Raw genomic sequence first — 22,270 nt, forward strand, 5'->3', positions numbered from 1 at the left:
GGATTTGGCATTGCAGGAAAAATCCAAGCTCAGAATAGATGAGAAATTTATCTAATAAAAACAAGCTGCAGGTTTTTTAGGGTTTATGACTTCATCAGATTTGAGTGGATTTCCAGAGGTGACAGTAGCCAGGAGACCAAAATGAGAAGTCTGAAGTCCAGAAACTGGTGGCATTATGGTTTCAAAATAAAGACCCCTTGCCAATATATGCATTATTATTTTGTCTACTGTCATTTCCCCCGTTTCTTTTGAGAAAGATATTTGTCTATTCGGCCTAAAATTTCTTCTTCCCTTTCTTTGCCCCCCATCCCAGAAGATAATTCAGCCCAACGAAAATATTTTTAAAGGAAAATGTGAGACCAAGTGATAAAAATACTGTCAAGGATCAAGCAACTGAAAATAGTGTTTTATAATGTAAAAGGCAGAGTGATTTTAACAGGCAGAGCTACCAGCCACCACCATGGTGGTAAGAAAACTACCTGCCTCCAAAAACTTGCAGTCAGATTAGATGAGAGTACAAAAAGGGAAATAAATGTTATTCCTTGTTAAAGGTGGGGGAAAGACTATAAGACAGGCACATCAGTATTCTTCACAGGTGTTGTTCTCCCATTTAAAAAGGGGTCATATCGCCAGAAGAATGCATGGGTCCCCTTTCCATGGATATCACTGAAAGGAAATTTATGTTTTCCACTTCTTGCTCTAGTTTGTCAGTGGTGGTTTTATCCTGAACACAGCCTTCTCCCACAATGTTTGAGTCATGTCATGGTGAATTTTGACTCAGCCACCTCTTCATCCATGCCAGCACCATGTCCAGATTTATTTGTACTACATCAGGAATTGTACCCAAGTACAGTTGAAGTACAATCTGAAGTCCTATGTGGGTTCTTTCATAATAAGACCCAAATTTTCTCCTCTTTCCTCAGTCTCTCCAGAACTGTGTGCTCAGGAAGTTGTAGAAAGCAACTCAAGTTGCTTAAATGAGTGAACTTCACAGAGCAATCCTGTACAGTTTTACAGCAATGGTTAGAATTATACAGGAAACACTTGATACAACTTACTGGAGCATGAGAGCTTTCCTCTAATACCTTTAATTAGGTCAGAAAATGCAAAAGGAAATTATACCTCATCTATAGAATTGTTCAGGCTGCTTTGCAATCCTGTATATAGTTGACCATTCCGTATTAAATTCAACAGAAATGTTCCAATAAGGATATTGGAAATTCTGACTTTGATAAAGGAAGAACTGTCTGGCTCCTAAGTATCAAGACTACAGAAAATAAACCCTCTTAAGTAAGTTTCAGTGCAGCGCTTGTGCCTGCAGGGATGGGCCACTAGATCCAAGCAGAGATGTGTTCCTTGGCTGGGGTACGTAAGGGCTCAGGAGTCTGCTTCCCATTGCAGGATCAGTTGGTGTTTGGCAGAAGATAGCGCAATTCTTAGAAAGAGATTTTTATTTTTTTCTCTTATGGGTCCCTGGCACTAGCTTTGAAAGAATTAGCAGGCAAACTCTGCACTCTCACCTGCTTTTCAAGTGTGCTGCTTTTCAAGCAGTGAATATATTTTGCAGCCAGTTTGAGGTATACCAAATGTTTGATTCTTTCTTTAAGTTTGGAAAAATAATGGGAGATAATACTAAAATTAAAGCAAATAGTTCTTGTAATACTTAGAGAATATACGTGCACCTATAAATGTGCAAACGAGTAGAACAGTTATTTCTATTCTGTATAGCTATGGCATACCTCTTTCTCCTAGGTTTCTACATTGCAGAATCACAGAATCATCTAGGTTGGAAGACACCTCCAAGATCACCTAGTCCAACCTCTGACCTAACACTAACAAGTCCTCCACTAAATCATATAAACATCATAAAGTCCAAGTCAGTGACAGAGACTGATAGGGACTGCAGAAGCACAAATAATAACAAAAAATGGGTAATTAACTTTTTTTGTCTGTTTGTTTGTTTTTTAATTTGTAAAGTATTATCATTAGCTTCTTATAAACAAAGGTACTTAATCAAATCCAGCTGACATCAATGGAAAGTCTCCCATGCTTTTAATATGGATATAAATGAAAAGCCCACAAACAGTGACCCCAGATTCTAGCCCTACGATATTTAGGGTATCATTATACTGTATCCACAGGGATAATTATATTCTTGACATATAATTGTTCAAAAAAAAAAATAGATATGTATGTCTAGTTTAAACGAATAATAAAACTCTCTGATGCTTTATTTCTTTGTGTTTGCTGTGAGTAGTGGAAGATAGAGTCCCAGAGTTAAGTAGGATGTTTTGAATCTTCTTTATCTAAAAAAATAAAATAAAATAAAATAAAATAAAATAAAATAAAATAAAATAAAATAAAATAAAATAAAATAAAATAAAATAAAATAAAATAAAATATTTATTCATTTCATTATTTTGAAAGTAGAAAATTATCTTTGTAAACTTTAACATGCAGTTTGTTTTAACACAGCTATGAGCAAACAGCTGATGACTGAGCTGTGCTCTGTGCCACATGAAATGTAGAGTGGAATTTTTAAAAGTGTTTATGGGAACCAGGAGCTGAGATCCTGTTTTTGAGAGCTACATAGGTGAGCCAAACCCTAATCCCAAAACACCAAGGCCCACACATTATTTGATCATTAAAAATAAAGCCATGAAACCAGCCTTTTAAAAATGGGGACAGAATGTAGGAGTAAAGTCAAAATTGTGAGTGGGTAGGAGGAATGGGCCCACATGTGACTAGTTTTGCTTGCGAAACAGATAGCTTTGAAAAGTGTCATCCTTAGGTGAGATCTTCCAGTATTAGCATGTTGCATTTTTCATGATTAGAGCTTACAGTGTGGGATTTATCACACTTTAATGAGCAGTCAGTATGAGGAAAATGACTTAAGCCTTCAAGGAAATAACAACACACACACAAAATCATGCTTTGCATCTTGTAGGGTGAGAGCAGAGCAGAGCTAGTACATTCCCCATCTCTCAGAGCCACAGTTCTGCCATGCTTCTCCCAGCTGAGCATGCTCTTCAGGCTTTTCTGAAAGATGTTGGCTGTTGTAACGCAGAGAGAGGCATTGCTGCTGACTCACTCACCTTACATTAAATCATCCCTCACAGCTCTTTGGCCAGGAGTGCTCCCCTTTCACCCAAATGTAGACCTTAGGATGGTGAGGTCAGGATCAAGAGCAAACCCTGAAAAAACAGCTCGCTCCTGTGTTAGATGAACACCTGGGATGGCAAAAAGAATGTGAGTGCTGATAGAGGGAAGAACAAAAAAAAAAATAGCCTTTTGGCAATGGTGCTGACAAACAGTCTGCTGTCCGATCATCTGGAAACAACCACGGATTCTGCACAATTCTCAGAGTCTTGGAAAAAAAACATAGTTTGGAGACTATCGGAGAGAGGAGCTCTGTCTGAGGAGGGATATATGTATCCACAATGCTTATAACTAGATTTACACCAAGAATGAAAATCATACAGAAAAAAAAAAAATGGGTATTACATGAAGTGATATACTGACGGTAAAATGCCTTCCTGAGTGCTAGTGAATAGCTGAAGCAACACAGGATGCAGTAGAAAAATGCATAAGTCACAAAATAACTTTGAAATCTTTTGGCACACAAATAAATGCACTTATCTCATATTATTCCCCTTCCTTGACCAGACTTATTTTTCTGGCTGTACCTGTTGGCTGTATGGCTCAGCATTTTGCAGAGGAAGTTCTTTCCACTCACAGATAGAAATGAAGGAATGAACAGTTTGAATTAGAAGATATAAGTCTTCCTATCAGGAATATCCTGGACAGCTGTCAGAGATATGCTACTTCACCATCCCCTATGCACTGCTTCTCAGGACAGGAAGAGTTCTACTGTGGGGATAGATGGAAATGCTTTCACAGGAAAAGTGTGGTATTTTAGCAGTGGAAATTTCGTACAGTCCTAAAAGTGGAATAAAAAGCTAGGTAAAGTGTATGAGTATTTCTTATTTCCAGTCCCCAGCATTGACATTTGTATTGTGTACCAGCTTGCTATTTCAGATTTGGAAACCCATAGTAACCCAAAACCCATTATGTTCGCCAGCCTCTCCCTCAGCCCAGTGTAAAGCAAGCTTTGTGGTCCCAAGCCAGTCTCCTGTGGGAACAAGGTGTTTGTGAAGCCTTCACCACAGCGAGCAGCCTCAGTCCAGGCACCAAAGCCTAAGTGGGCCCAGAGCCAGAGCCACACTGTCACCACTGACAGAGATCAGCCCAGGACAAGATGGAGGCGAAACCGCCTGAGAGCGCTGGGAAGCCTCCCTCACCCATTCCTGCACCTTCCCATCTGTACATAAACATGGGATTAAGGCTCCAGGCCTGCTATAGTGGCACCTTGCTCAAGGATTAATGCCTTTTAAGAAAGCAGGAAATAGGAAGCAAACAGGCAGATTGTGGCTCCCCCTCATCCCACCTCCCCTTCCTTCCTGCCCCCTCCCTATAACAGGCACACAGGGCCAAAAAGCTGTGCTGAATGGGAAAACATAGCTCATGGCTACAAACAACACTCTCATTTGCAGGGGTGAAATGATGGAAACATGATCAAGAGGGTGGGGAGGACCCTACAATCAGTGGGGAGCAGGAATGTCTCCATCACAGGCCTGTGGTCTTACAGGGACATCCCCGTAAGGCCTGTGGGGCAGCAGATCTGCAGTACATGGCCACAGACAGGTCTTGGTTGCCTTCAGGAGATAGTAGCACACTGCGATCTGTATAAGAGTGGCCATGCTTGACCTATTCAAGCTCTTTGCAGTGGGTGACAGTGGCTTTTAGTCCATTAAGAGTCATATTTTCTTACCTGTCTGAAAGAGGACAAAACTGACAAGCAAAGAGAGAAGCTCAGTTAAGCCTTCAAGGAAAACACCACAGTTTGTTAAGAATGTTTGTTTCATTTCTTTTTTATGATTTTCCTTGGCTGTTTTTTCCCAGTGGGTAAGAACAGGTACATTTTCATAGAGTGGTGGCAGTGAAACAACAGGTTATCATGGTAGTGGATATGGCTCCATTTCTGCTTTTAATCAGTTCTTTCCGTTTGGATTTACTTGGTATTTCAGAGGCTGTGATTTTCATGGGCTTCACAAAGAGCTACTTGGCTGCACCTTCTATAACCAGTTTGTTACCTTTGCTGACTACTAAACCAATTAACAATCATGTGTTTTGGAGAACATGTTGATAAGTGCCAAGGTTTCTTCAAAACCCTTAAAAAATCCTGTAACATAATGTCAAGAACTCATTTGGGCATGTGTTTCTTTACCACTTTAGAGAAAGCACAATATTATTATATTTATTTTTTTTTAAAGCAAGGCAAAAAGCAGAAGGTTTTATGGGTTTTGGCAGACTGGTCTTTGTTGCTAGCATTTCCCCTTAGGCTGAGTTAGTGGTAAGCTGCTGGCTGCCCCTGTCTCTGAGGCATGCAGAGGTAAAGAGGGTGGCAAAGAGACAAATTTACAGCAAGCACTAAGTACAAAGACATTGTGAACAATTGAATAAGGACCTGTCTGCTTAGACAAACAACTTGCCCAGGGTTTTTCAGCATGACGCTGACATGAGGCAAAAAGTTCGTTTCTCAGAGCTGAAGAAAACCTTTCTTTCTGGTTGTGGTTTTAAATCTCTGACAGGCTCCATAAACATTAATCTGTAAGGTGTTTAAAATTTTGTGCCTTAGCGAAGATTTGTGCGGGTTCTGTGGTTTGTATTTATTTCTATGGAGTGACTGTGGAATAAGAAGAAAGATTCCTGCTTTTGAAGTGTAAACACTACCCCACTTGAGAGACAGAGATATGAATTACACTAAATATTTAGCAAATGATTGGTTTCCACTGGGAGAATAAAGTATTTTGCATTGGAAGACATACAGAAAAAAAGCAGGAGAAAAATTCAGTAGTTTCATAACTATTTTTCTAAGAAAAAATGTGAAACACTATCTGTAACTGGCACTTTGTAACCCTTAGGTCATTTGGCCTTTCCTGAGCTCACAACAAGAGCTGATCAGAAATTCTTCAGGCAAATGTGACTGTGCATGTGCTTCTGTTAGAATACAGCCAATTTTTAAAAGCTGTTCTCTTCGCAGAGGCGTATCAGCTGCAAAAACATCTTCCTTGGTAAAGACTTCTTGGGCCCAAACACATGCTTCTGCTGAAAATCAGATAGAGCTCTGCCTTTGAGGCTAGCTGAAAAGCTGGTGTTTGAGCTGTCCTGAGGCACAGGAGAACCTGCTTCCAGCTCCTGTTTTGCCTGACTGACTCCCAGTTCTTCCACCTTCTATTGTAATCACCAGTTTATCAAACTGTCCTGCAGAAGCTGTGATGGATGAGTGTAGAGGGACAGAGTAAGCTTTTGGCAGGCAGTAGTGCCAGGGCTGAGGAAATGTTTATGCCAGGTGAATGTCCAAAGCAGCTGGCCAATGTGGAGTCTCCGCTTGGTTTCTCAGGAGAAGATTTTTCTGGTATTCTCTCAGGAAAAAAAAAAAAAAAAAAAAAATCCTTGCAGCTATGTTGGCAAAAAATGCTCGGGTTGCCAGGATGTGTTATTTCATCCTTGGAACCTTGGAAGCAGTGCACTGCTGGGAGTTGCACCACCCCTTAGGGGTTTATTGATATAAAAATTCCAGCATAGATATACTTGCAAACTCTTCCTAGCATATGCTATGCCTCTGGAGTGGAAAAAAAAAAAAAAAACGGGGGGCGGTATTTGAGAACATTTGGCATTAACATTTTTTTTTTGCACATTTTTACAGAAACATGGGATAAACAGTAAAAATAAGCTAGGCTAACAAGTTCTGTGCCTAAGCAAATATTATAGGGTGCTTTGTTAAACTGGGGCTGGCACTGCAGTTAGAGAAGAAAAACAAACAACAGTGTTACTTTTCTTTGAGATTTGTCGCTGGTCAACCCTATTAACTGCAACTAAAATCTAAATGTCATCTTAATAATAATAATAAAGTGATGTCCCTTAATTCTTGTAAATCATATTGAATTCAGTTGCATTCCTCTGGTGCAACTGAGAGCAGAATTTGACCAAAAAATATTAGCACTGCTCTTTTTCTCACAGGTTATGCATATTTCATGTAGAGATGTCTAACTACATATCAAATAGCTGATCATCTGCCACCTTGGCAGCCAGCATAGATCCCAAGAACAGACTTGATATGATTTATCTCAATACTGCAAATTAGAGGGAAAATATGCAAAGATAGTCTGAAAAGAGCAACGGAGGGCAGGTCTACCTTTCCAGGTGTGATTACAACATGTCTGGACTCTGCAAATGTCCCCTGGGCGGCTTGCCTCTGGTGGAGTGCCTGAGAAACCACATCTGTCCCATGGTTTGCTACATCAGTGCCTAATTCACACCATTAGGACAGCTCCAGAGAGCAGGCTTCTGCATGCAGCCAGGGCAGTGAATAGAAATATCAGCTGTCCTTGAGCCTTCAGTGGGGCACATCATTTGTGCCCCAGACATTATGAAACTGTTCCTTTCCCCCCCCTACACAGCTCTAAGATACTGCTTTTTCTCTACTGTGCCTTCCTCTGATGGGGAGTCAGGACTTGGCTTTTCTCTCCAAGATGTCTCACAACTGCAGGTGCCATTACAAATATTTTATTAGTTCATTTTCAGAAAACGAGAGTGAAAGAATTTGAGGTAGAACTGAACACTTCTGTACAAATGCTCTGGAAGGTATGTCCAGCTTGGCACTGAGCTTAGTCATCCCAGCTGGCAGGAGAGTAGAAAGTCCTTTTCTCTCTCAAAGATGAAATCTGTATGTCTGCCAACTCCCTGTAATTACAAGCCCCAAAGAGTGTCTACTCCACTGCAACTAGATATCTACAGGCTTTGGCATTTCATGTATCAATTACCACTTAGCGCTACATCACCAGACCAAGATGGGAATTTCCTTTGTGGGGAGACCTCTTTTATTAATAAAAGACAAATCACATTCATTCTCCAACATCAAGCTCAGCTGGCTCATTTCTTTTCTGTCCCCCAATACACAACTCCAGTTGAATGCTCCTGGGGAGTATCCATTCTCTTGCCTGTCTCCTTGCTCTCATTTAATTCTGCCTTCAGCACACACAGACAGCTTTTTTTTTTTTTTTTTTTTTTTTTTCCTCTGTGCAGCAAATTCCCATTCCAAAAAAATAAAGGTCCTTTCTGAACAGCCTGCTAAGGTCATTACAGGTTGAACCAAGGTTGAGGCTCCTGGGCTCTGCCATGCCTTTCCATTACTACCAACACCACAAAGTCACACCCAACCATATAGTCACAACCACCGCATGTGGCAGTGAGATTTCAGGGGGCTCCTGAATCAGAATAAAATTTGCAAAACCCGCTGAGAAGCTGTTAAGCACTCAGGTGGCTAGCCAGTGCTGAATGCTGTCCTGTCTGTGCCATGCAGCAGGTGTCAACTAAAATGGCTTCAAACTGGAGTTTCATTGACATAGATGTACAAATTGCATCAGAAAAGTGATTCACCAGGTATTATGGAAGAAGTTGGTCTTTCATGGGGCCTTATGGAAAAGTCCTTTGCTCAGAGGCTCATGAAATACGGATCATTACTGCCCTTCGTTCATTCATCTTTCTCCATTCCCTCCACTATCAGGTGTGGATCCACTGCTGGGAAGACAAATCTTTTCCTACCTGTGATTGAAATGTTATCACAGAAGACTGAGAGAGAGGAAGACTATGAAGAACATTTTTCCAGGAGCCTTGTCCCCAGGAGGAGCCACTGAACCATATAGAAGAGACTCACTAGGGGCTCTTGTAATACTGTTGGAGCAGTGACTGCTGCAGTCCATGGAAAGACTTTCTGTTGTTGTTGTTGTTGTTTACCTGGTGGGTAGAAACACTGTGGAGTAAAAAATTTCTGGAGGGCGAAGGAGAAAGAGATACACCAGGTGTTAGAAAACAGGCTGTCTGCCTCAGTCCCTACATACTCAGGGGCCTTTGTTCAGCACCTGTTCTTTAAGTTTTCTCTCAATATGAAGATAAAGGAGAGAAAAGTTATGAAACAAATATAAGAGGAGAACTGAGTCTGAGCAGAGGCTCTTTCCCTAAATATTGCTGTTCAGTGAGCAGCTGAACTTGTTTGCCTCTGGCTTCAGTTCTGCAGCTGAAAAAGCCCATGGCTCTGAGCTTCAACCACAGCTGTCCCTGCTGTTGGTATGTTCACCATGGGTCTCACCTCTTTACTGTTTCTGGTGTCTGCTGGTGACACTTACAGGGCTTTTAGAACCAAGCCTCTAGCTCTCTGTCAGCTTGGGCTGGAGTTAGACAGTGGAGCTCAGAAGAGACTTAAAGGGCTCTGAAATACAGTGATATTAGATAAATCTTGTTTCCTTATGCACAACCTAGAAATTATATTCAAATAAGCCATATGTATGGAGAAACAGCCTTCATGTGTTTGCCACTTGCCAGTTAGAAAGCTCTCTGTGCAGTGATTTATAGTTTATTGCTAACCACACTCTCATTGAGACTCAATATTATTTCACACCAGAAGGTTTTTGCAGACTTTGAAAACATTTGGTTTCGGTCTGATGGGACTTCTGAATCTTTCAGGGGGTTGCTGGATTTGTTTTTTGTTCCTTCGGTTTAGAATTACAATCTGCATCCTTTCCCTTAACCTCCCTCACCACTTGTTCTCATTATTTATGAAAATATGGATATTATTTTCCATGCTTATAAATGTTTCTTCTTCTTAAGAACCATAATCAGAAAGGATTTATCTGGCATTTGAGGAGTCAGTCTAGGTGGGGTTTGGGGCTCTGTTTGTACTGGAGCCTGAGGTCCACAGCTAATTTCAAACAGTTGAAAAATTAGAAGGAAAGTGGGGCTAAAGTTTCAGTTGGTTTATTGAAGCAATCACAGATAGGCTCAAAAAACAAGTATGGCAAATCTTTCACTTCCTTTGACTACTCAAAGACTTATTCTTGTTCATGCATACTGTCAGTATCTATCCATAAGGTTACCTATGTGGAATTGCCCAAGAAAAGAAAAGGTACAGAAAGTATTATGTTAGCAGCCTAGAATATGGCAGGACATAGAGCTGTAAGCATCTATATAATTCTATTTGGATTTTATAAATTCTATTTGGATTTGTATATAATTCTATTTGGATTGATCAAATCAATGTAATTTGCACACTGATGGGTTTCCTTAACTGTGTGAAAATGGTTACATCTGGCTAAATGCAATTATCCCCTGATCCCAAAACCCTAAGTCAAAATAACGTCACAAGATAATTGCTATTATTATGAAAACGGGATGTTTTTTAAAGGTTAAAGGTAAACACTGAGTAGAATAAGAGGAAGTTTTCTTTCAGGGAAACTTTCATCACTAGTTTCATCACTGGAATAAGTATTGTAATGTTATTTCTTTAACACATAAAAGTATTTCACTTTTTACGATATTTGTAGCCCAGTCAGTCAATCATGATAATCCACCACAAAGCTTCTCCTGGCAAGAGCTGGCAAAAATAACAATTATTCTCAGAAGCATATATTTTATATAAAGTATATTTCATATTTGGTGATAAAACTATAAAACATGACTGTTTTGAAATTACTTTTTATTGTTGTTGTTATTTTAAACCAAGAATCCCCCAGGAAATTTCAGTGGAATTGAAAAATTCCCAGCAAAATGTTTGATTTGGTCAAAAAGCTTCTTCAAGATTAGATGAAAGTATTTCAGGCAGTTCTACTGTAGACTCCAAATTGTGTCTTTAATCCAATAAAAACCTCCATTTAATGAAAGCCATCTGCAAGTCATATCGTTGTTACTCCTCACCCCATTCTTATTGTTGCTTGAAGCATCTTTCTCTTGGCAGTGTCAGCCAGTGGCCACCAGTTTCCAGTAGAAGCCTGGTAGTTCAAGCATCAGTCTGGCAATTAGGACATCGTGGTTTTTGCTACCTCTCACATTCACTCGTGCTGCAATGCTGAGCCAGTGGTGATCACTGTGCTGCTCGTTTTGCCCATCTGATAAGAGGATACTTTATCTGCCTGCCAGGTGTGTTGTAGGAACACAGCACTTAATGTTTGCAAAGAGCTGCTGCGGTACTTGAATGCAAGTCCTGCAGAAGGGCAAAGTTTCATAATGGAGTTATAGCAGATACTCAGAAACCATACCTGATATTTTTCTAGCCTAAAATATTTTATTCAGGCTTCAGTGAAATGAAATGCTGGATAAACTAGCTTGAGAAATCTCTAAGTCTTTGCTCCCACCCCTGTTCTATGTCTCACAGTCCACTTGTGCTAGGACCTTTTGATGGGATCACACTGTACTTATCAGTACATTGACCTGAATGAGAAATGATGTTGGTCAGGCAAGACTTATTTTTAGCTAGATAAGTTTCCTGCTCTGGTTTCAGCATCTCCCAGAAAAAAATCATAGCGGCTCAACTGACAGGACAGTGAATTGCAGTACACAGACAGTCCTTAAACTATTATCAGTAAACCACATCACTGAACAGCATCACAAACAAGTCCCCTCTCTGATTTAAGTGGTTCACAGTAGTACCTCCCTGCACGCTAAGAAAATGCATGAAAGATGGGAGAAAGGAATCGTAGTGTTTCCCTCTGCAGAGCTGGGGACTCAGAAACACGGAGAGCAAATGACTCACCAAAAGCGAATCAGACACTAGTTGGAGAGCAAATAATGAATGCAAGTGTCTTGTATCTCAATTAGAAAGCCCATTTTCTTCCTGTCTTGCATTTTAGATAGCTTTCCAATTGTTTTCACTCTTTCCACATCTAAAGCATAGCTTTGACTCAGTTCTGATTGAAATTTCCTGTAACTGAGATACTGCAGGTAGCATCTGGGGAGCAAAGACTAGGGAGCAAGCTGCAGTTTTACAAAACGGGGGAGATGTGTATGGCACAGGAGTTCAGGAACTAAACCAGGGCAGTTTGCTTGGAAAGTAATTCATTTTTGTATGCACTTAAACTCCCACAAAGAGAAGAGGGGGGTCTTTGAAATAATTATCATCATATATATTGCTGTTATTACAACATGCTCATATAAAAACAAACTATGAGAAGAGTATAGAGTAGACTCCTAGTGAGAATGTCATTATTGTGGCAGTTTGTGAAGGCAGCTTCGGATGTGTCCCTGAGGGTCACTCTGGATGAGTGAGGATGTGGGCTGCATGCCTGGCTGTCACAGTACTTTTTAAAGATCCTTCTCCAAAAAGTTCAAAAGAAAAAGTTCTTCAGTTGCTGGAGATCTGAAGGGATGGACCTTATCTTTCAGTCTCCTGTGTTTCTTTCTTTTTTCTTTTTCTTTTTTCTTTTTTTTTTTTTTTTCTCAATTGTTGTTTTTGAATATATATTTTAATTTTTCTTTTAATTCTGTAGATATCCATATTTTTGAAGAGGTGACACTAGGGTAACTTTTGTGTGTTTTAGTCTTCATGCATAGTTGTCTCCCTCTCAGCAGCATTTTCCAAGAGTTTGAAACAGAGGAGGACTGGTGTGGCAGAACCATAAAGCAGCTCCCTGAAAACAGTTACAGAGAGACAAATGCCAAATCCTTCATCATCACTGCAACATGCTGTTGAGCAGGAGGTGTACCTCTTCTTGGGAAGGGGAGTGTTTTGCCTTGACATCAAAATGACAGCTCTAATTACCCCATACATTTGTGATTTGCTTTGGAAACTTATTTTGACGCACGCAGAGCTAGAAATTGGAATAGCTTAAGGGAGAAAGGAAACCTGTCACAGATGTGAGTGGCAGAGCAAGAACAAAAGGTTGTGCATTTCCTCTCTGCCACCACAGCTCTCTGGGTTGCCATCTTTTTACACAGCAAACCAGGAAAGGAAAATTCCTGAAAGCAAAGCTTTGTCGTATCAACAGTGATAACATCTGACAAACTGTACAGATCTTCCCCCCTCCTTTCTCCTCTCTTTTGCAAAGGCTGGGGCTAGGCCAGCAATAGAGTAGCAGGTCACTGACCTATTAGCCTCTGCGATCGTTTTACCCCAGGCCCTGAATGATGTCTGCAGACAGGCCCATTGGGAAAGAGAGGCACTAAGGTCACCACCTCCCCACTTCCTTTTCACTGCTATGTCTGCAGCAGCTTCTCCAGGCTTGACTTCTGCATGAGTAATTGATGTGTTGAAAGTTAAGCATGTGCTTAAGTGCTTTGCTGGAGTGGGGCCAGCATGTGCAGCACCTGGCAAGGTCTAGTCCCGGGCACAGGAGGGGCCAGATCAGAGCAGCTGTCTATATCTCCTTGTGGAGCTGCTGAGAAGGACATTCCCTGGACTTGAAAACCTTCTTCACCTTGGGTTTCTCCCTGCCAGTCCAGCCCAGGGAACTGTATGCTGCCCATAAATGTCTGCAGAAATCCAAACCCTTTTAAAATGTAAAATGATAGCTGTTTTCCCCTCTGATTTCCTAAAGAAATGAGCCATGTATCATGGTCGACATATGCTTGGGTTGTGTCTCACAGTCCTCCCGCCTCTCTGTTTTGAATCTATTAGTCAGTTTGAAGGAGGAATAACAATCTCCAGGAATATTAAGTTCCTCCAAATTTCTTTAAAGTAGATGACTAGAAAGACATGCTAAAACAAAGATCCAAAGGATTCTCCAAGTGCTGCAATCTCAGAAGCATCTTCAATGATCAGACATGTTAATTGAGCAGCCAGGCAGTATTAGCAATAGTGTGTACAGAATGACTTCTAGGTCCTGCTTGTCTTTAATCTGAGTGTGTCATATATTGACCTGATTCTATGTGCTGGGATTTCTGGGAAAGAAAACTAAAAAACTGTTACCTCCTCACTACCCCAAGTTTGCAAGAATTGGAAACACTGACCTAGGGTAGAGAGCATGTATGGTGGACCTCTTGCTCCTTTAATGTCGCGGAGTAAAAAGACAAATAATGGCATGGTCCTATTCTGGACAGCAGGGGAAAACAACACCTGGGAGGGATGTGCTTGGGTTATAAGTAAGGTTATAACTGTCCAGTGTCCTGTAAGTGTTATAGGATATACAGTACTACACAGCAATCAATAAGATAGGGGGAAAATAAATAAATAAAAAAGCAAAAGAAAAAAAAAAAAAGAGAACATTCCCAAACACACTCCATACAGCTGTTCACTAAAGGCATAAAACTGCCTAAAATCATGGCTGTGAAATGGTTAAACCAGCAGTCACAGTTACTAACCTATAGTCAGAGATTTTTGAAAGGTACTACTGGTATCAATAAGCAAAGCAAAACAAAAGGAAAATAAAAGGTAAGTTCTTTCCATTTGACCAGCCCTCAGACATACTGCACAAACTGGGGTAGCTTTTTGCTTTAATCTAATCTTTTCTGAGTTTGAGTGAGAGTTATATACCTATTTTGTTTTAAGGAAACAAGCCAACTAGAAGAGTTCTTTGAGTTCTTATTTCAAAAAATTTAACATACCTTAAGTGATATGTTCAAGCACTCTCCTAGCAAAGTGAGAAACACCAAAAGGAATTCCAGAAAGACTGAAGTTACTTCTCCTGTAAACAAGAATTGAAAACACCATCACTGATCTTTAAATTAAGGAAACTGGTACACAATACAAAAACATTGCTGTTTCTGAAAAGAAAGAGAGAGAGAATATTTTCAACCTTTGTGAACAACTCAAATGCAAATTTAGTCGAAAGAAGTTTGAAGAATACTTCCAAAAAAAGTCGGAAGAAGTTTTTAGAAGTTATTCAAAACTGACAGTCAAGTACTTACCATTGTTCTTGGGTCATTCAGTGTTAGGGAGAATGATGGTTTTGCCCACCTTACAACTTACATGTAGGCTTTCTGTGGAAGTACAGTAACCACAAATATTGCAAATGGTAAATGAAGAGTCTCAAAGGAGAAGCTTCGGCAATTTCAACATACAGTGAGTGTAGTGAGATTCAGTGCCTCTGCTGCCTCAGGTGGAACAGTACGTTACAGGCGCCCTTCCTCCTACAGCCAACAACAGCATCACAATGTTTAGATATATTTATGTGGAAGGCCAAGTGCGAGGTTTGAAGGCCCTGAAAGACTCCAGGTGCTCCTGAAGACACCGAGTGCTGTCCAAGAGCCAGTACTGTGCTTCAGCATGTGTGTAATATTCTCTACCAAACAACATAGATTCAACCACTTGGTCTGAGATAAGACAAGAGCAAAGCTTCCATTTTCTGTGGTTTGCTGAACACAAAGCACGCTTGAATTAAACTAACCTGTAGCTGCTGATTTTAACTTTAATTGTGGATGTACTGAAACAAGCAGCTATTTCTCTTTCTCTTCAAAGGGAGGCAAAAGTGGAAGCAAACACAATAGTGTTCGCTTTTAATTGTACTTTTAAATTCCTTGACTATGTACATAAGCCTGGTTCAGCCTCTGGATTCATGGCTAGGAGTCAAGGGAGGCAGAAGTCTAAGGTAGATACGGACTTGATCCAAAGTCCACTGAAGTCAATAGCAGCACTTTCACTGACCGTGGTGAATTTTAAATCATGATGCATAACTATAAATACGAAGGTTCACTTGAAGTTGACATGGGAAAATACATGTGAAGTTAGTAAATGCAAAAGGAGGAGTTGAAACAAAATCATGTTATTACAGCATGAAATATTAACAGGAACTTGTATTTTTTGAAGCAATACTTTTTTTTTTTTTTTGCTTTTTTTTTTTTTTCCCTCTGCATTGTGCTGCTCTGCAGAGCACACATGGCACACTGCTGTGATTATGTGTCCTAAGCCTCTGGTACCACTCACTGACTGATAAAGAGGTCAGAGGGGGAGTCGGGGTGATGATAGTGGAGAGAAATGTTCCAGAAGAAGTCTTACTAAGGGCTGTGAACTGTGGAAATCCACTCTCTCACTGTCACCAACTATTAGCAGGACCATTAATAACATGATGTCCAGTGTATAGGTGCATTAGCTGAAGTCTTGCTCTAGCAGTGGACCTTCTACATGAAGGATGGATGGGTGTCTTTATACTAAAGGATCACAGTAACCCTGTGCTAAATTCCCCCTTACCTTTATTCTGACTTGGAGGGAAAAGAAATACATCACACACAGTTTTCTGAAGCAATCATTCCTGAGAGGTTTTTTTAAAGTCTTCAGTGCTTACAGCAACTGCTGTACCCAGTGATTTTAACACTTCTGCTTCCAAAGCTAACATACTGAATGTACTCTATTTAAGGGCTTGTAAATACTTGTTATTAGGTTCCTTTGGTTTGAAACTGAGTCATCTAATAACATTTCCACTCTCGACTGGGTGATTTGGGTCCCTGCAGAAATTCTATAAATTGCACTTGTGCATGCAGTGGTCACTTCCGAACATGGCGGTGATATTTCACCCCAAGATTTACAAACAGGCCAATTTCCAGCTTTACAGAAGAGCACCCACTTCAGAGATATTAAAGCTTAAATCTTGTGAACTGACAACACTACAAGAGTATATTGAAGATATATAAGTATATATGGAAGGAAGATATATGAAGTATATTCAGGAGGAAAGTATTAATGTGATTTTTTTGGGGGGGAGGGGAGGGGGGTGGCAGGGGGCAGAGGGGAATTATCTGAGAATTGAAAATGATATTCACAGCAATACATACTTTATATCTTGAATTGTTAGCAAGGATGTAAAAACACTGAGTGTTAGAGGAAACACTGAAACACTTATGAATATTTTTGGAGCCCTTCCATCATGCATACATATGCATGCCTGGGGCATGTGTGAAATCTTACTGTCACTGTAGTTTCAATCTATTATAAGATCTAGGAGTATCATGTTCAGCCACGTCAGAGCACAGGGTTGGCCTCCCTTAACCTCTCTCTGCAGCTCTCCTCACAGAGCACCATGGCAAGACAAGTCAGCAGGTAGACCGAATGACCAAAAGCAGAGCCTAAAGTACAGCATGTACAACAAGTAAAGCCCTGTTGTCTCTCAGGAAGGACGAGTATTTGATGAAGATGGGAGACCTAAGACTTATTGTTAGTTTTTCTTCAGATGAGTCTTATTTGGTCTACACCCCGTGACCAAGCTCCTCAGAAGAAACCTGCCACGTGTTGCTGAGAATGGATCAAAATAAGCAAGACAAAGATAGAGAGGTCTGGTTACCTGATGGGTAGAGGACAAATAGACAGGGATATGTCTCTCAATTATGGAAAGCCACAAAGACGAATGTGTTGAATTTGCAATTTTAATCCCCCTGAATTTTAGCTTGAGTGGATAATACTGATGACAGTCTCTTTTCTTGTCAAAGTTAGCATGACAGTCTCTTCTCATTTCTTCTTTTAGAGAAGCCAGAAGAGAACTATGTCTCTTTCTATGTCTCTGCCATGCCACTTTTGCAAGATCTTCTCTTAGCAGCTGTGCTAGATGTTGTTGAAAAGGCATAAGGTTAAATACCCTACCATGTACAGTGTATGGCAGTGCTAAAGTGATGGCTGGCTGTGGGCTAGAAGGGGAATATACTTCTAGGAATGACATCTGGATTACTAATTTATGGCCAAAAAGAAGCTCCATATTTTGATTTGCCACATGATTTGCCTACCTAATTATAAATAAATAAATAAAATAAAAAATATATATTTAAAAAAAAAAAAAAAAAGGAGAAAGTTCTGTTGAACTCCAAGCTCAAGGAAAGAAGACAAATATTTTCCCTCTTATCCTGGAAAAGAAGTAGGCATTGTCTTTCAGTATGCTCTCCTTAGCCTTTGCTATTCACCCTTTGGTTCCTAAGCTTATTATAAAAGCTCAGTTCCTCTTGTGAAATTACTGTTTTATGCCCTCTCTTTGTCTGGGCCTGTGACATAGCAGAGGTCCTTTGTCGTTGACTTGCAAGCTGGCCAGATTGAAACCAAAGCACAGCTTCTGCCTTTCTAAAGCTGCTAGCTCAGGCTCTCTGGCTTGCAGAGCTGCTATTAAATAACTGTTCTTTGGGAAGTTGCTAGTCTAGTATCAATCTGGGAAAACAAACAAACAAACAAACAAACAAAAAAAAAAAAAAAAAAAAAAAAAAAAAAAAACAGAATAACAGCAAGTCCTGTGGTTGTGGAATGACATCACATGTGTTAGTGTCATGCTGGGCATGTTGAGTGGCAGCTGTGTTTCTCTTTGAGATCTTTCTTTGGCAGTCATGGGCTGATGTGCTATTGGAAATAGGATTGTTCAAGAGAAGTCTGTGGGAGTGATGCTAATGAATGATTCAGCAAGACTCAGATGTTTATAGAGTTGGCCCTGATGAAGGAGAATTTTGTTTTAGGAGAGAAGAAAAAACAAAAATGTCCATGAAGGTTATGGAAAATATATTAATGTGCCCAGATGAAGAAGAAAAGAGAGCTGAGAAGAGAGGAAATGTAGGACTGAAGCCAGAAGAAAGGAAGATGATAGGATGATATGTAATGTAACAACAGCACGAGGATTGACATAGGAACAGTGAACTTTGCTGCGAGTGAGTCAGTCAGAAGAAAGCAGTGTATCTATACTCTATAGTAATGATGTCAGAAGGAGAATTCAGCAAAATTCTCTGTGTCAAGTTTTCAAGTTGGTTGCGAGATGTGGTGTTTACTTAGGGAACTGGACCCTGAATGTAGGCATTGGCAAACTACAGCACAACTGCTTCTCCAAAATATTGTTTTAAGTTAAATTCATTTAACCATACACTCTTCTCACTTAGTAATTATGTACACATCTGTTAAATCCTAAAAAAAAAAAAAAAAAAATACACCTTTACTGTTCACCTCAGCTCACCTTTAAATGGATTTTTTTTTCCACAGCATCAACAAGGAAAAGACATCATCTAATACCAGCTGCTTGTCAAACATCTTGTTATTTGTGGCTTGTGAATAATTGCCTGTCATCTGCCAGCTTACCTCAGTTATGGTCTGGACACCTACAGAGTTGATAGATTGTCCTGTTGGCAGCCCATGTGGCATGTAACTGCCTCTCATCAGGCTTGATCGAGGAGATCTGCATTTATCAGTCTGCAGCTCTTTAACCTGCTAACACCCATTTTTAACAGGATAACTTTGTGCTTGAAGTGCCTGGGTGAAAATAGATGATGTTTCTAAACTGAACTACAGCAAATTCAGAAGGCCACCATGAGGTCACATTCTTTTCTTAGAGTGCTTTGATCCTAATACAACATCTTTGAACTCACTGTTTTTTCTCCTCTGCAAAAGTGTAGACCAGAATCACAACTTCTCTGCCTTTTCTCTCTAACATAACCTATGAACTTAGGAATTAGAAATGGAAAAGACTTTCAGGATCATAGCATAGCTGTGGTAGGAAGAGACCTGTGGATGTCTCTAGTCAAGCCCCCCTGCTCAAAGCAGGGTCAAGAGCAACACTCTCACGGCCTTGAATCTGTATCCTTTCCTTGTAAGTGCATAATCAACAACCCAGACCTTTGAGCTTCACCTGTGCACGTAACCTTTGTTGATGTATATAATCCACCCCTTTCAGTGAAAATTACTCCTGGCAGTGGGTGATTGAAGAGTACAGCTTTGAGCTCACTGCTGGCAGAAGGCATGGCAGACACCAGACTACCTCCAGAGCCACCTCTCTTTTTTTTTGCAAAAGGTCAGCAGGGATATTCTTTTTTATCTGTCATTCTTAGCAGAGACATTTCAGCATGTGTCACAAACTCATTGACAGGAGCTTTGTATACCAGTGAATTTCATTTCCTTGATTGGCTTGCCAGTATCCCAACCTGTTGATTTTCTGGGCAGGATGTGTGGCTCATCTGTTTTCTCAGGCCCTTGCCTAAGAACATGGTGGTGAACATGTCTAGTTTATCCTGGAGGGGACTCTGCACTGAGTTGACACAGTTCAACAAGACGTCTGTTTTATTAGCAAATTTCTAATGGTAGCCAAAGGCTGTCTGGACACATTTAATAAATAAAAAAGCAAATAAAAAGCCACTACATTTCATTTGAACTTAATTGGCATAGGAAGGGAGCTATGTAAGGTTTTATGGGGGGTTATTTTGACAGAAGCCATCATTTGTTAAAAGACAGAAAAAAGAGAAATAATTAAAAAAAAAAAAAAGCCAGAACTTTGTTTCTCATTCACACTGCTCTTCTAAATTACAAATCAGCAAATGATGAAATCCAGACATGAAGGGATACAAGTATTCATTGGCTCTGAATGTAAATTTGTATTTTTACTTGTCATTTTCATTTTTTCAACTCTCAATGTCTGCAATTATTTCAGAACACATTTAGATTGAAAGAGTGGAGGAGATAAAGATATTTAGGTTACAGAGGGAAAAGAATAAGGAAAAAGACGTTTAAAAAAATAAGAAATATGAGTGAACAAGGATATTTGAGGTGTTAGAGAAGTATGGATGATTTCTCCATAGGCTTGTTTGTGCTTTAGTATGCTCTGTACTTACAAATCAGTGCTCTCAAATCCACCATATCCCACTTATCTTGAATCATGTGAAAGCTGGTATCTAAAATTGATGCTGAGTAGGGAAATAGCATTTAACAGCTTCAGTCCAGCAAACCTTTTCGATATGGGGTTCTTCAGCTGAAAGAAGATGGGGACTCTGTCACTGTGTACTGAAAAGTTCATCCTGAAATAGACTGCAATTTGCAGTACACATCATCCGCTCCCCTTCTAATAAAATATGCTGTCCACATACAGTTTTTACATTTATATATACTTACATCTATATTTATAATATGGTTGCCTTTTTTTTTAATTTCTCTGCCATCATCAAAAACTTCTTTTACTCAAAAATAAAAATAAATAAATATTAAATTAAATTAAATTAAATTAAATTAAATTAAATTAAATAATAAAATACAAAAAACACTTTTTCCCTGGCAATTCCTGGGGTCCCCATGATGAAGCCTTTCCCTTGGACTGCACTGACACCTAGTGTTCGTATCCTTAAAGCAAGACTAGCCTGTGGCTTTGATTTGTGAGTTTTTGAATATTTTCTCATTAGTACGCAATGCCAAATAATGGTGCCAAGATTGTTAATGCAGTCACACCACAGTGTTTGTAGTGTTTTGGAGTTCCTTTAATGCGAACATTTGTGTGAAAGTCTGTTTTGGCAGTGTTGGGCTAAGAGGGGCCAGGGGCAACAGGAGTTTTGTCACATACCCATGATGTGAGGAAAAAAAAAAAAAAAAAAAAAAAGCATCATCTGGGTTCCTGGCTTAAGGAGGCTTTCCAACCAGTGCTGCCCAGGTCTAGACTTGCAATTAGTTGTATAAAGACCTGAATGAAGGTCATGAAGGTCTCATAATGGCCACCATGTTTCAAAGACTGCAGCATCTAAAGAAGTATCCAAGCTAATAGCATGAAATGAAGTATTTGGACTATCTCTAATGCAGTTTATAATGTAGGTTACAAGGCAGTAGCTCCAGTGGATCACCAGTGCTCAGACCATTTGCTCGCCTTCCTAATGCTGTGAGAAGGGCTGGCACATACACACTAGTTCACAACCAAAACAGGGCGCATGCTGGAGCCAGGCTTTTCAGGAGGGATTTTTTTGCCCCATGCCTTGACCACTAGCTCCATGAAGCTGTTTTATGTCTGTAAATGCCTTCGTCTCTCAACCAGCTGTTGATGGTACCATTTTCTGGTGGTAGCACTTAGTAGGACACGGATAGCTGTTGGCTCAAAGGAAGCAAAAGTGATACTAAGCCAGATGGCCATCTCTGACCATGATTACCTTCATAGAAATTGCCTTTTTCAGGGGAAAAAAAAAAATCTGAAAGGGATTTCAGCTTTCATTCTCAACAATAGTGATGCTTCTAATTGCAGTGGTTGTTGACATAAGCTAAAAATATATTTTGTGTGTATCATACAGAATCAAAAACTGGAAACCAAAGAGATGGATACACTTTTACAAAAAAAAAAAAAAAAAAAAAAAAAAAAAAAAAAAAAAGCTTTTAAGACAATCTTATCCTTTTTGAAGACAGACATGACTTACACAAATTTATGATTTCTGTGCTTAGAATTGTCAATTGCTATTTAACATCCATGAGAAGAAAATCTGATAAGGGACATGTTCCTCTACTCATTTTATTGTTCTAAAGCACAACAGTACTTCATAAGCATGCACTGTTGTTTGTAGTCTCATCCAAATTAGAAACAGTAGTTCCACAAGATGGTACTAAGGAAAATAAGAGATGGACAGGTTTACTGTTCTAGTGGCTTGGGTTCTGCTTCCCTCAGGGGTATAGAATGTTTTTGTTTCCCAAGGGCTAATTGCTTATCTTTTCTGTGCCAATCTTCCTACCCATAAACTGAGGATAATAGTGCAC

General features: G+C 39.8%; 1 protein-coding gene across 3 annotated transcripts in view; it reads right to left on the reverse strand.

The window, feature by feature from the left end:
* Positions 1–3,203: 3,203 nt before the first annotated feature.
* LOC309876925 (sulfotransferase 6B1-like) overlaps positions 3,204–22,270 on the reverse strand; it is a 53,209-nt gene continuing 34,142 nt past the window's right edge. Inside the window, exons 7-8 of one of the 3 annotated variants that reach the window (XM_082757813.1) lie at positions 14,434–14,513; positions 3,204–3,230 (exon numbers count right to left, since the gene is read on the reverse strand). In XM_082757813.1, coding sequence (XP_082613939.1) covers positions 3,219–3,230; positions 14,434–14,513 — 92 coding nt within the window. In that variant the 3' untranslated portion in view covers positions 3,204–3,218. Of the gene's footprint in view, positions 3,231–10,620; positions 11,099–12,440; positions 12,522–14,433; positions 14,514–22,270 lie in introns of those variants that run through there. The other 2 variants (XM_082757812.1, XM_082757810.1) reach the window with 2 other exon arrangements.

Source organism: Aythya marila, assembly GCF_965140915.1.
Source record: "Aythya marila genome assembly, chromosome: 3".
NCBI classification, from domain to species: domain Eukaryota; kingdom Metazoa; phylum Chordata; class Aves; order Anseriformes; family Anatidae; genus Aythya; species Aythya marila.